The following is a 15,164-nucleotide window of genomic DNA, read 5'->3' on the forward strand; positions in this document are numbered from 1 at the left end:
GGTAGAAAAATGCCGCACAAAAATGTCACATAAATACAATTTCAAGATTCTGCTGCCAGAGACTATGGCTGCGTTCGTAAATTCGCTTTGAGAGCGCCGGAGCGCACATTGGGTTCAACGTCAGGAGGTAGCGTGGCCGAGTGGTCTAAGGCGCTGGATTTAGGCTCCAGTCATTTCGATGGCGTGGGTTCGAATCCCACCGCTGCCACAACTTTATTTCGTTGTATGGTACCTGTACTATATTAATGACAATAAAGACCATTCATTCATTCAATCATTCATTCATAAAGGGACCAAGTAATTTGATTGGACAAGAGGCATTCCATGAGTGCTGATTCCATGAGTGCTGATCAGATTTCCAGAGCAAATCGACGAACGCAGCCATTACTAAATCCCTGGCTGGCTGTGTTCCAAAAAGCGTTCTTAGAGGCAGAAAAGAGCTTTAGCGACACCTAGAGGCAGAAAGTAAAAATGTAAAAAGCTTTAGCGACACCTAGAGGCAGAAAGTAAAAAAAATAATAATTCGCTCTGCATTGTGGGAATCCAACGAGCAGCTCCTCCCCACGTGTCTGTGTCCCAGTGGCAGCAACATCATGGCAGACCTCAGCTAGCCCTCAGCTACCATCGCTTCACACAGCGAAACCTCCAGTACCTTAAGCTCATTTACCGGTCAACCAACGTGAATGACATAAACGAAGGTGTGCGGTGAAGTGTACAGTCGAGGTAAATGGCTATATCATGTTTTTATGTCATGGAAACTGCTAATCAACCGAGGCCTCCTGGCATATGACTTTCAATTATTGTGATTGCCAGAGAGACTGTAAGGCTAGCTACCAACCACCAACCAACTTGTCACCAACTAGCTAACTGGCTTAGTAGCAAAGGACTGTAAATACCCTGAACGAAAGTGTTTCTTGGAAGTTGATTTCTGTCACTGTGTTTGTCAGGTTGTAAGTATCAGTATGTCGCTAGCTAACGTTACAGGTGAGAGACTGAGGTTAGACAAGCAGGTTGTAAAAGGTGTCTACATGTGACTTTAACTTGTCTAGCAGTCTAGCAGACAGATTTGGTGTGATTTTAGCTGGGTGGCACCCAAGATCTAACTTTCACGTTCTTGCATCACTTGTCTTTATCAGTACTGCCAGTGTGTCTGGGGGGTTTTGGGCGAGGAGCTAGTGTCTGGCAGCCAAGCATGTGACATGACAGGATATGTTTGTCATCTCTTAACTGGGTAACATTTCCAAATGACTGTAATCACCACTAATCAGTAGATCAATGGTAATCAGCCTTTATGTGACCAGAACGGACCTGACAGGTCAGCACCTCCTGCTTCATCCAAGGGGACCAGCAGTTATTTATTTGTTATAATGGGGGTTGTGCAAACGAGCCTATTGATGAATGATGAATGGCGCTTGTGCTCTGGTATAATGAGTGCTTTACTCAGCTATATTCTGCTGTCACCCTCCCCTCCCCCCAGGGTCAAGTCTCCAGAAGTCTGCTGCTGTCCTCTGCTGTGACGTCCCCGCCACCAGTCCGCCCCACTCACTATGCTGGCCAGCGAGGAGGATGACGATCCCATCATACAAGAGGTGAGTGTCGCTTCCTCACAGATTCTTGGGATGTCAACTAAGATCTGTGTTTCTGAGTTGCATGCCTATTGCCTATTTGGTGAACGGTGACATTGTTTCCATTTAGACTAGGCTAAATCATGCCATGAAGCATCCCATTATGTTTATGAAGTCTCCCGTTCTATTCACTTGGTCTCGCCTCCGATAACTGGTTCTCACCTGAGGTTCGTTTAGCTCAGCTTCAGCAAAAGGCGTGGCCCGGAATTAATAGCGAGCCATGCCTTTTGTAAAAAAAAAATATTATGTTATTTATGAGTGCGGCAGTCCCATTCATATTTTTCATTTTGTGGATAGAGATAGCAAAGATAGACAGGAAAGTAAGGAGAAGAGGGCATGTCAGCAGGGCATGGGCCGGATTCGAACCGATGCTGACATGGGCATATGTGTGCACTGTAGACAGCGGTGCTAGACCACTGGACCACCCCAGGCCACCTTTTGTATTGTTTTTAACTGTAATAGAAAACACACAAACAATCTTTCTCTGTTCTTTTAGATTGATGTGTACCTGGCCAAAAGCCTTGCAGACAAGCTGTATCTATTCCAGGTAAGGTTTTCATAATTTTATCCTAATGATGACATCATCACTCTACAGCACTTGTCTTTTTCGGTTTTGTGTGTTTTGATTTGGCCATCATTATCAGATTGATTTACCACCCCAAACACTACTGAAGGTGGCATTTCCTGTTTGCCGTTGCCATGGTGAAGTCTCATTCCGATCTTTTTTGGTTCATGATTTCCTGTAGTATCCAGTGAGACCCTCTTCTATGACATATGACGATGTCACTCACTTATCTGCCAAAATCAAACCCAAGCAGCAAAAGGTAAGACTGGCTTTATTGTCCGTCAAAAACCCACCATCTGCTTCAACCTCGTGACCTCTACGAATCTGAAGCCGTATCACCACCTAACCTGCTCTACCCGTTGTGCAGGTGGAGGTGGAAATGGCCATCAACACTTTGAGCCCCAACTACTGCCGCAGCAAAGGAGAGCAGATTGCCCTCAATGTGGATGGCACCACCTCAGAGGACACCAACACCTACTCTGTGTTAGTGCACTCCTTAGTACAATTACTGTGTTAGTGCCCTTCTAAAGCCCAATTTATACTTCTGCGTCGAATTTACGAGCGGCTACGCCGTGGCCTACGCCAGGGCTGTCCCAATTTATACTTCTGCGTTAGTCGGTCTGCGTCGCGTTGGTCGGTGTACTCATAGCGGCATAATAGCGATCTTTTTGTTATGCTTGTTGTAAAGAAAATGTCTATAATGCATTGAAATGACATTAAACTAAGATAATAAGATGGTTATCATAACCTTTCAAATCTTTATTAATAAGTATTTACAGAAAAAGTAATGTCATGGCTTCCGCATTTAGGCCTACGAGAAAGTCGCAATCATGTCGGAATCATGTGCCACCAAGCGGACTAATCACAGTTCTTATGGTCTGCGTAGGTATGCCGTGTAGTTCCATTTTTGGAGAGGTGCGCATGAGCCTAGGCTACGCCGTAGATTTTACGCAGAAATATAAATTGAGCTTAACAGTCCCCTATCATTTCCATTGTCCATCCATGGATTCAGTCTATAGAGAACCCATGGTCTCAGTCTGTCAGTAGCGGAGACGGCAGACGAGGGTGGCTGCCGCCCTGGCCTGGTTATTGCTGGATATAACTTGATATCGCCACCTTGTTGGCTTGTTGCTACGTCACTATGTAAACATTTCAGAGCAAACAAAACTGATACGTAGTAACAATAGCGTAACTGTCTTTGGGTCGTCAACAACTTGAAAGTTGAAAGCCTTATTATGTTCCTTAGTTAATTTGGCGTTTTAGCACTTTTTAGTGCATTTGGACATGAGTCGTTTTTAATAATGTCAATCCAGCACCACCTTTTTGAAAAGTCCTGTGGAGAACTGTGGTTGATGTTGGTGTTATTCTCCATACAGGAAGATGATGGACAAGCAGACATTCACCTCCATCCAGGCCACCACCAACACCTCCCGATACGCCGCTGCTGTGTTCCGTAAAGGTAGCCGTGTGTTTCTGTAAACTTATATCACACACTTGTCACCCTGTGAATACTTTTGAAGTTGATCACTTATCAAACGTGGCTGACGGTGATGGGTCAATATTCCACTGATGCAGTCTGATGATGTTACCAGGGGAGCTCCACATCACCCCCCTGCAGGGCATCCTCCAGATGAGACCCAGCTTCACCTACCTGGACAAGGCAGACAGCAAGCACCGAGAGAGGGAGGCCGCTAATGAAGGTGTGTGTGTGTGTGTGTGTGTGTGTGTGTGTGTGTGTGTGTGATAGAGTGATTTTTTTGATTGACAGGGTTCCCACGGGTCCTTGAAATCCTTGAAAGTTTGTGAATATGACAAAAAACAATCAAGGTCTTAAAAGTCATTGAAAGTGCTTGAATTCCCCTCTCTCTCTCTAAAAAAAAATATATATCAAAAATGTTTTACTTAGCTTGTCAACTAGTAAATAAGTCTCTGTATTGCTTAACTTTACACATATTTCGCAATATATTGTTTTGCTGTGCTGTGGTAGAGAAGGCAAGAGACCATCTAGTGTTCACACATTCAAGCCTCTCTTTTTAATTGTTGTCTGTTAGCGGATAGTTACCCTAACCCTATTATATAAATTCTCGATTTAGATCTGTTTCAAACTATGCCGTGTTGGGTCCTAGAATTTGAGGGAATTGAGTCTTGAAAGGTGCTTGAATTTGATGTTTCAGAAGGTGTAGGAACCCTGAACAGATTACAGCACGGTGAAATTGATATAATATATATTATGGAGAGAGCTAGACAGATGAGGAGGTCTTAATCATTGCTTAGTTATGAATTTCATGCCTTTCTGCAGGTGGCGATTCCTCTCAGGAAGAAGCCGAGGATGATGTCAAGGCCATAACTGTAAGATTCCTGTTCAAGGAAACCCACACCCAAACCCACACCCAAACCCACACCCACACACCCAAACACACACCCACACACCCAAACACACCCACAGAGTTTGGGGTTTTATTGTGGGAAAGTAACCCCCCCCTGTGTGTGTGTTTTGTTCCCTTCCTAGGTGAGGTTTTCTCGTCCCGAGTCGGAGCAGGCTCGCCAGAGGAGGACCCAGTCTTATGATTTCATCCAAAAGAAACAGGCCGAGGAACCCTGGGTCCACCTTCATTACCACAACATTAGGGTAGGGGGCCCCTCACCACAGGAATAGAGACGGGGGGGCGGGGCGGGGTTAGACCCAAGGTGGTGAAGTGACCGTTGATTCTCTGTGTGTGATTGTGTGTTTAGGATGGGCGCTCAGACCATGAGAGGCAGTATCTGTACTGCCAGTCTATGGACTCGTCAGAGAACACAGAACTGCTCAAAACACCTAAGTGAGTACAAACACGTGTTATCCACTTTTGGAAACCAAACTTCTTATTTTTCTGCACCAGTTTTAAAGGAGTTTCCCCTCCTCAACCATGTATCTTCTCCCCCACAGTGAGTACCTGGCCATGCTCATGCCTCCTGTGGCAGAGGAGAAGATGTAAGTAGTATCCTAGGATGCTCCTCTCTTTCAAAGATCTTTCCTATAAAAACCTGGTGATGTTTCAGTAAATGTCAGACTAACATCCCCTCTCTCTCCCCCGCTCTCTCTCTCCCCCGTCCCCCGCTCTCTTTTGCTCTCTCTTTCTCTCTCTCTCTCTCTCTCTCTCTCTCTCTCTCTCTGTCTCTCTCTCTCTCTGTGTACCAGTATAAATCCTGTAGGCCCCAGTAACGTGCTCTCCATGGCTCAGCTCCGCACCCTTCCTCTGGGAGACCAGATCAAGACCCTGATGAAGAACGGTAGGCTAACTGGCTAGCACGGCTAACCTTCCTCACGCAGGAGGATGGAGAGAAATTCCCTTTCAACAGATCGACACATAATATTTGTAACAATCACGAATGACAACAACACCTGCCTCAAACAAGAGTGCTTTCACCTCCCTCAAACAAGTGTAGCCTCAGTGAAGGCACTCGTGTTTGAGGGAGGTGATGTTCTCATTCACGATCAAATGTCTTGTGATTCACGACTCCAAACATGATCAGAGGAGTGACAGAGGAGGACAGAGGAGTGTTTGTGGCGCTCTCTCTCACTCTTTATTCTCTCTTTCCCCTGGCCTCCAGTGAAGGTGATGCCGTTCGCCAACCTGATGGGTTTGCTGGCCAGCGGGACAGACTCCACGTCAGTGCTGCGCTGCATCCAGCAGGTGGCGCTACTGGTCCAGGGCAACTGGGTTGTCAAGAGGTGAGACGACCAGTCAAGGGAGTTACTAGGGAGCGGGGGGGGGGGGGGGGCGCAAGGGAGAAAAGCAATATTCTCTTAAACCCCTTTTTTTTCTGCACAATAGAAATTAAAATGGTTTGTCTGGATGTGTTCCAAAAACACTGTGAAAGAGTTTGCCCTGATCCTTTAGCAGTAACAGTAGGCACTGACTGAGTTGAGGCGCTGTGTGAAGTGTACTACGATAGCGGGCGGTTGCTAAGTAACGGCTTCTCTCCCGTGCCTCCCCCAGCGACGTGCTGTATCCCAAGAACAGCTGCAGCCCCCACAGCGGCGTGCCGGCCGAGGTGCTGTGCCGAGGCAGAGACTTTGTGGTGAGCAGCGGCACCAGGGTATCCGCGGTGTCTTGAAAAGTATTAAAAGTTGATAAATCAATTTTGGGAAAATCAAGACCCTTAATAAGTATTAAAAAGTCTTATCACGATTTTATGAGGTCTTGAATTGTGTATGTATTTTTCTGAATTAGACTCTGTCCAGAGAGTTTGAGTCCTAAAAACTTTTAGTAAAAGTTCGTGAATTTATTAGTTTTATTAAAAAACAAAGATGAACCGGAAATTCTGTTGCATGATAGTGGTCTAGTCTATTGCAAACTAAAACTGTTAAGTTAAAGGTGTCACTGATGTGAACGGTTACAGCTCGAAGTGGCCTGGAAAAATATTGACAAGGTCTTTAAAAAGTCTTAGAAAGGTATTGAAATTAACCTCAAGATTCCTGTATATACCCTGAGCACAGTGGTGGTTCATAATAGGAGTCACGTCACGTCCCATTGCAGGGGTCAGAGTACAGTCATAATGCAACTCCCTGTGTTGACGGTCGATGACGGCCTATCTCTGGGCAAAGTCACATGAACAGTGTAGAGTTGTAATGTGGTGTTCATCTGAGGTGGCGGAGGCCAGGTCAGAGTGCCATGACACAGCAGTCCTCTCTTACTCAGGATGTTGTAGCTGACCGGTGAATAATAGGCATTGATTATTAATAATAATAATAATAATAATACATTAGACTTATATAGCGCTTTACTAGACACTCAAAGATGCTTTACAAACTGAAAAGATAAAGTAGTAACAATATAAATAAAAACAATTAAAAGAAAGTATAGGGGCCTAATTAAGGTAGTGCTGGGGACACATGGGAAGGGGAGGGGGAGAGGGTTAACTGGTGAAGGGTAAGCTTGAAGAGATGGGTTTTGAGGGCCTGTTTAAATGTTGGCAGGGTGTTGGCCTGACTGATATTATGTAAGTGACTAAGTAAAGTTTATTTATTTATTACACCCATCACAGACCAGCGGTCATAAAGTGCTTTACATAGGCTATAAAAACATAATTATGTGGTTGAACTGAACACTGTTACTGTTACCCCCCCAGATGTGGAGATTCACTCAGGAGCGCTCGGTGATGAGGAAGGAGATTGCAGCCATTATCAAGGTAAGCAACATCACCATCATTATCATCATCATCAATAATCATTATAACCACTGTTAAGTCAACCCCCCCCACAGACTCTTCAGTTGGCCTTAGGTGCTGGTTTTAGTTTTGTCTTGTCCTCCCCATCTCTTTCAGCTCCCCCCGGAGGATGTGAAGGACTTCCTGGAACACATGGCCAAGCCTCGTATCAACCGGGGATGGGAGTTCCTGTTGCCTAGCGACGGGGACTTCATCAAGAAGCACCCGGACGTGGCCCAGAGGCAGCACATGCTGTGGCTCGGCATCCAGAGCAAGTAAGACTGAGTCACACTTCACTGTTAACGTTGGGCTTCAACATGACTTAAACATGACTTCAACAGTCATGGCCGGAAATATTCCTGTGTGGAATGATATCAGATTTAGCTTTTTTTTTCTGCTTCTTTGTGTTGTTCCAATGCAAACAATAGAAATAAACATGTGAATACCAAAGCATTTGTAATTACAAACATGTTCTGGGAGAAGTGGTGCATTATCTGACATAAGTGCAGGGGTGCCAATATATTTATCCATGACTGTATGTTTGATAAAGTATTATTGTTCACATCACATTAATGGTGGCCACAAGCTATGCTTACCGGTAGTCTATTTCTGTGAACAGACACTATCTCTTTCACTGCTGTTTTCATCGGAAAGTAAATGAGCAGAATGACTGTTCTGGATAAATCCTATGGTCATTGCCTCAACGTTGCTCTTTGCTTGCAGGTTGGAGAAGGTGTTCAACTTCTCTAAGGAAGACTTGATACCAAAGAAGGTCTTACAAGCAGGTGCGTTCTGGCGGCACGGTCACGATGATGTCCTGGTTGTAGTTTGGGAATGTAGTTGGGTAGTATGGACCTATCGCTAAGCCACGCCCCCTTTGAAAACTCAGACAAACAAACAACACTTCACTGACAGTGACTGACTGACCGACCGACCGACCGTGACTGAATGACTTACAATGGCGGGGGTTGGCAAATTTCTAATTTCTGATTTACCACAGCAAGTAATAGACATGTTTTTTTAAAGATGACAAGAATATTTCGTCTAGAAGCTTTTCACCATCAGATATTAGCGAGTTGTTTGTCTGAGTTTTCTGCCTGTAGTGACTTTTGCTGCAATGTCTATTTTGGGGTGTGGCTTAGCGATAGGTCCATTGTGATGTTTCTGTGTCTATGTGACTAGTTCTGGAACCTAAGTAGTTGCGTTAAATATGTACCACGTATGTTTGGATTCCAGAAGCCGTGCATGTGACCGGAGATCAGCGTTTGAAGGCGGCCCGCGACCGTGCACATGACAACCAGTCCTCTCTGCAGAAGGACCTGAACACCAGGCGACAGCGCGGGGGGGCGGGCGTCCGCGTCAAAGAGGAACCCGTCAGTGACGGGGAAGACGAGCCTATGGACACCTCCGCCCTCCTCCTCAACGGCTCCGTTAACGGTTACCCCGGCGCCACCTCCCCCGCCCTGGACCACTCTAACGGGCACGGCGGCGGGACCCCCACCCCCTCGCAGGAGCTGCGGGACTTTGTGCGTAGTACGTTCCGGAAGCTGCACGTGCTGACGCTGAGCGAGGTGAAGCGGCTGTTCAACCTGCACCTGGCCTCCCTGCCCGCCGGACACAGCCTGTTCCAGGGCATCTCAGACCGCCTGCTGCAGGACACCATACTGCTCAGCCACTGCAAACAGATACTGGTGCCTGTGAGTTCATCTCTTTTATTACCATATACGGTAATTTTTTACCATACAAGGTCTTTTTTTAATTTTTTTTATTAAGTTACAAGTCGTTTTTTCTGGGTGGGGCAGTCCCACTCATATTTCTCATTTTATTAGACAGATGTAGTGAAGACAGACAGGAAACTAAGGAGAAGAAGGGAGAGAGGGCATGTCAGCAGGGCATGGGCCGGATTCGAAACCATGCCGACATGGGCATACGTGTGCACTGTAGACCGTGGTGCTAGACCACTGGACCACCCCAGGCCACTACAAGGTATTTTTTAAGGATATTTTTTTCTGAGTGGGGCAGTCCCACTCATTTTTTAAAATTGTATTTGATAGAGATAGTGAAGATAGACAGGAAAGTAAGGAGAAGAGGGCATGTCAGGAGGGCACGGGCAGGATTCGAACCCATGCCGACATGGGCACTGTAGACTGCGTCGCTAGACCACTGGACCACCCCAGGCCACCATACAAGGTCATTCTTAACCTTACATGCCATGGTTAAGGTTACAGCCCTGCTACACCAGCATAGCAGCAATGTAAAATTACACTTGAAGTCTTTCTGACAGGACTCAAATGTCAAACGTCAATTATTGATACATTTGAAGTTCCTTGCAGAAACAGACTGCTGGGAGGGCTATTTATCTTGTGTCCACGCATGAAACTGTTCACATTTCTGGTGTAGCAGGTTAGATTACTGTGCTAACGGACACATTCACGTTTGCACATGTTGCGTCCCGATGTAGCTTCGGCTTTAGGCAACGGACACCCCCTGTGGGCACCACAAGCTTAGCTCTGTTTCTCCGCCCAGGGGGGGGGGGGGAGTCTGGGTATTTCGAGATAACAATCCACTCTCTGGATGAAAGTACTCAACGCTTGGCTCCTGTCCAGGTGAAACCCTGTCTGGGCTCTCTGAGCCTGATAAGGGGGCTTCTAGCTAGCGCTCTCTAAGGAGGCAGGTGCCCAGAGCGCAGCTATCGTCTTTCTACAACAGAATAACGACATTAACGGTCATTTGGCAGGTGAACTCTCCCTTTCAGAGGCAGGCTTTGCTTCTGAGGATGGAGGGATGGATGAGTGAAGTGAGTGCAGGGAGGCAATGGAAGTTGACATTCTCAGGTTCAGATATCTCCATTGAGTTTTCAATGGAAGATTTTAAAAATGTATTTATTTTGCCCCACTTGTTTCAGCAATGAGTGGAAGAGAAAGGGTTAACCTGATGTGTCTGTATAGGAGTAGAACGAATTTCCAAGGTCAGTAATAACAATGGAATAATGGAAATGATGATCCTAAGGGCGTCTTTTTTTTAACGAGGGACTCCACTGGCTGACTCCATCCAGTTTTTGTCCCGCCTTATTTTCAAAAAATGCAGCTGAGGAAGATTTGTTTCTTGGAGGTGTGGTTTGATGTACCGTTCATAACCCCACCTTCAAACTGTCAGGTAAAGGTGAGGCGTCATAACCCTAGGCACATAAAAATACTGGGTTTGTCCAAAGTTAGCGTTTTTAAATGTTTTAGTAATTTTGGGGACTAGAATTGATTGTGGAATGGACCTATCAGTAAGCCACGCCCCAAAATAGAGATTTTCCAATCATATTACAGCAAAAGTCACTACAGGCAGAAAACTCGGACAAACAACTCGCTAATATCTGATGGTGAAAAGCTTCTAGACAAAATATTCTTGTCATCTTTAAAAAAAACTTGCTGTGGTAAATCAGAAATCAGAAATTTGCCAACTTCCGCCATTGTAAGCCACTGAATGTCATTCAGTCACAGTCAGTCACTGTCAGTGAAGCGTTGTTTGTTTGAGTTAAAGGGGGCGTGGCTTAGCGATAGGTCCATTGATTGTATGTGCCTACTACCGATGCTACATAGATTGTCTTCAACAAGAAAAGTTGTTTTTGCGCTTCAGTTCCTCTCAGCCTCTCAAGGACGATAACATCAGTCTGTAGTTCTTGAAGCCTGTGTGTGTTAGCAGACGGGTTGGACTGATGCCCTCATCATGCATGTCTTGCGTTACATTCTAAACACCATGGATGCTGTGAGGTTTGTACCTAAACCTGTTGGCCTGTAACCTTGCCCGGGCCCTGTATTGAGGTGCCAGACATCTATTGTCATAAGGAGTTGTCTTGGGTGTACCGCTAATCCCTCTCTCTCTCTCTCTCCCGCCAGAAGGGATATAAGATTTAGGGTGTGGAGGGGGGCAGGGTAGGAAGCCAGCTCACTGTTTATGTAACTGCTATTATTGGCTGAGAAGACAAAGCCCATTAGAGCTCCTGGACGGTCTAAGCCCACAAGCGCAGATCTAGGCTCAGGTTACCCACACCCTTAAATCCCCACTGTAAATATTTCGACGGGGATTGCCAAACTGACTGAACCAGTGAGCCCGAAAAGCAACTTCATCCTATTTGGGTTAATGCCAAATTGACACGTCTAGGGCTGGTAAAATCTCCATTGAAGATGCTTTTTAGTCTGGGACTAGGCTGAAGCTTTGTCTGTGAAACCAGCCCCTAGTCTGTTTATGGAGCTTGTGACTCATAGAATATAACTTGATTGATTGATTTTTTTTGTGAAGGAGTAGCTAAAACTCGAGAGGAGATTTCATATTTTTGTCCCTTCTTTTGAGTTTGAATACCCCAGATTATTTGCAGTTGCAGTACACTGGCCGAATTATTTTCCACTATGCTCTTTAGAAAGCACAACGATCCTGACTGCTGGAAGGAACTGTGTTTTTAACGTGTACATAAAATATCCCTTTTAATGGCCAGTGTTCTATATGACGTTGGCTCATCCAGGTCTTTCTCCTGTCCTGTTCCCCTGCAGTTCCCTGCCCAGAGTACAGCGGCTGCAGATGAACAGAAGGTGTTTGCTGTGTGGGAGACTGGAGAGACGTTCGACAAGGTAAGACCTGCCGGACCCGGAGGACGTATGAGGTGGAAAACCGAGCGTGTTGCCGCACATTTTCTTTTGTATCTGTTCTCTGATCGTTCCACATACCTAGATTACCTACTCACGTCCACATACCTACCAAGTGGGTGTGAGTACTTTCACCGACTGTAGGAACGGTCTGTGTATGCTATCTATTACAACAACAGTATGATATTGTTGAAGAAATGCACTGATATACTGGCAAACCTGTATCCTCCCAACCCTACCATTTACCCACTGAGATTCCATATGTGCCGTGTGTTTTGATCCTTGTATTCTGTTCTCCAACACCTTCGTCTGTGTGGTTTTCAGGGTTCCCGCGCTGGTCTTAAAAAGCCTTAAAGTCTAAAATTCAGCAATCCGATTCAAGTTTCAGCTATTAGGTCTTAAAAATTAGGTGCTAGGTCTACAAAATAAGATTAGCTTGTCCTGCAAGGAAATCAGTCCGACCACATCTATTTACGTGGAAATGAATCAAGCTGGAAGCAAAAAAAGGCCAATTCGCTGCCCCCGGGAGAAATTATTGGCGAACGAAGCTATGGCAGGAGGACAAAAAGCTATCATATGGTGTCGCGAATAGGTCTAAAACTCTATTCAAAGAGGTCTATAAAAAGGTCTTAAATTTCACTTGTTGAAACTTGTAGGAACCCTGTTTTTTCCTGTCTCTTCAGCACCGTCAGGTTCTGTATGAGATCTTCATGAAGAACTACCGAGTCAGGAGAAACATCATTCAGACCAAACTGACCCAGGAGTTTGGAGAAGACTTCATAAAGGCAGACGTGGACCGCCTGCTCAAGGTAAGACTGGCCTCAGAACCTGGTTCTAGGACCGGCTTTTATAGGGCCCTTTAGAACCAGCTCCTGAGCAGAACTACACTGTAGTTGGGCTAGGCAGCGCAGCGTTTGTCCGTTGTCTGTTGTCTGTTGTGTGGATCTAACCTGTGCTCCCTGTTTCTGGTCCCGGTCGGTCAGGAGTGCTGTGTGAGCTTTGGAGGGATGTGGTACCTCAAGGGGACAGTACAGTCTTGACCCCGCGAGAACACGCCCCCTGAGGCCACCATCATCCAATAAAACCCTCTACCCCAGAGCCTAGTGGGAGGGCTCTGCAACTGGGAGGTGGAGCAGCCGGACACATGAACCAATCACAGCCCTCCAGCCCCCAGCTCTCAGGATCGGGGGATTGGAGGGACGAAGTTGTCAGTCATATGCTCCTTTCAGAACATAACTGTTGTTTTTTCAACTGACCAACTGTCATTTGTGAGTCCAAAAGGAGGACAGAAACACCTCGCATTTTCACGCTAAGGGCTGGAGTATGAGCCGAAGAGATGCCTGTGTATATGAGTGAGACAAAAGCAGGAGAGAAAGAGAGGAGGTGCTCTTTGAGAAACTTAATTTGAATTCATAAAGTGATGCTTAATTATTATTATTATTTTTGGTTTAACTTCTTTTACCGGACTGAGGATCCTTTCATTTTATCCTGATTGTGGCCTTTGGAAGAAAAACAAACACATTTGACTCTCATTTTACCATGTCATCCTTTTACAGTTAAGGCCTTAATTAAGGTAGCACACTCCTAAAGAGGCGTGAAGTTTGAGGTTTATTTTTGTCTGTCTTTCATGGAGAGGGACAGAATACACAAAGGAAAAAGCAAGCATCATAGCTACTGTTAATGAACAGTTTGTGTTGTACACATGGAAACGGTTGAGATCAACATACTTACTTATGCTCCTGTTGCTACTCGACATGCTTAGATTTAGATCTAATCCTATGGCTGTGTGCCTTCACTAGGACACATGGAAAGACAGGTAATGTCCCTAACCATGCCATAATACACAAGCACTCTGATAACGCCATACCTGTTACAATACTCAAGTACAGTACTTGACTGTTTTGACACCGATGTGAGTGAAGAAATGCCAAGAGTAGGAGTGCCCTGAGGTTGTGGACTTAATATTGGAGTGAAATGGTGTTGATGTGATCCCAATCATTAAAAAATTAAATGTATTGTGTAACCTCTTGTTTTTTTATTTATTTTATTTTATTATTTGTAAACTCTCAAATCCCTGAAACTGATGAGCCAAAGCTTTCTCGATGGATGGTTTTCAGTCATGTCTGAAAGACGAGTGAATTGGAGTGTTTATGAATTTGACGGTAGCCAATGTAATAACGGTGAAACTACCTGCTGGGTTTTATTTGGTAGTTGGTATGGTAGTTCTCATGCTGTTCTATAAAACCACTTAACCAGGTCCACAGGACGACATCATGGAAGTGATCATGGCAATTCAATGGTGGCTTTTTTGCCTTGTTCCAATTCTACCCTCAGCCACTACCTTAACCCTTTTGATTTTCACAAATCTGAAAGGACTGGATAAATGTATGGGGGGGGGGGGGCTACGTCATAAACAAATAAAATATCTTTGGTGTGGCCATGTGAAGCTTCATTAAGCAGTTTGCAAGCAGATTTCTAGTCATTTGAGATCTGTGAACACTACTTAGGCTGAAATCCTAACTTGAGATCAGCGCGTGCAACTCGGTGTGTTCGGCGCAAATCTCATTGACCTTAATGCGTGCCATCTAGACGTAGGGCAGAGGGACCAGTCTGGACGACTGCCACACAGGAGCTCGTGTTGTCAGACTACTCACTTCTGTTTGTAGTCCTGTGCTGCTATTTTAGGCCTCAATAAAAAAAAGTGCCTCCCAAGAAATTCAGGAGAACTCCATTTGTACATTGACTACAATACTGTAAAAGTAAGCTTCACTCTTAGTTTTTTTTTCGGACAGTAGGTGCTTTTCATGGTATCAAAGACAGCTGTACCCCTGTCCCAACAACTCATGAAGTGAGTGCACTAGAGCAACGGCCTTTAAAAGTATTCATACATTTCTGGCCATGAAGTTCAGGTTTCAGGTGTCGTAAACTTGACTGTGACATTTTTGTTTTTCTCCATCAGTTTGTTGTATTGCTCAATAAATATTGCAATAATGGAAACTTGTTTGGTCGCCGTTTCTATTCTTTCTGAGATCGACTGTGACAACTTATTGTGGCAGTATTCCATGTCCTCTTACGCTGCTTTCATCTCCTACATCTCCTACAACAGAGTGTGTCACATCGGGTAATAAGATGCAGCAGAGATGGGACATCAGA

At 45.2% G+C, this 15,164-nt stretch overlaps 1 protein-coding gene across 1 annotated transcript; it reads left to right on the top strand.

Moving 5' to 3' along the window:
- The first annotated feature begins 583 nt into the window (after positions 1–583).
- Positions 584–14,079, top strand: polr3e (polymerase (RNA) III (DNA directed) polypeptide E). Its single transcript, XM_080542218.1, has 21 exons — positions 584–723; positions 1,478–1,589; positions 2,122–2,172; positions 2,372–2,449; positions 2,558–2,673; positions 3,567–3,649; positions 3,783–3,890; positions 4,490–4,539; positions 4,700–4,819; positions 4,924–5,009; positions 5,117–5,161; positions 5,369–5,460; positions 5,782–5,902; positions 6,171–6,252; positions 7,303–7,362; positions 7,498–7,655; positions 8,104–8,165; positions 8,617–9,077; positions 11,919–11,996; positions 12,695–12,820; positions 12,995–14,079. The coding sequence occupies exons 2-21, from the start codon at positions 1,548–1,550 to the stop codon at positions 13,049–13,051; spliced, it is 2,076 nt and encodes a 691-aa protein (XP_080398344.1). The 5' UTR covers positions 584–723; positions 1,478–1,547; the 3' UTR covers positions 13,052–14,079.
- Positions 14,080–15,164: the final 1,085 nt, after the last annotated feature.

Source organism: Nansenia antarctica (genome assembly GCF_963989245.1).
Source record: "Nansenia antarctica genome assembly, chromosome: 11".
Classification (NCBI taxonomy): Eukaryota; Metazoa; Chordata; class Actinopteri; order Argentiniformes; family Microstomatidae; genus Nansenia; species Nansenia antarctica.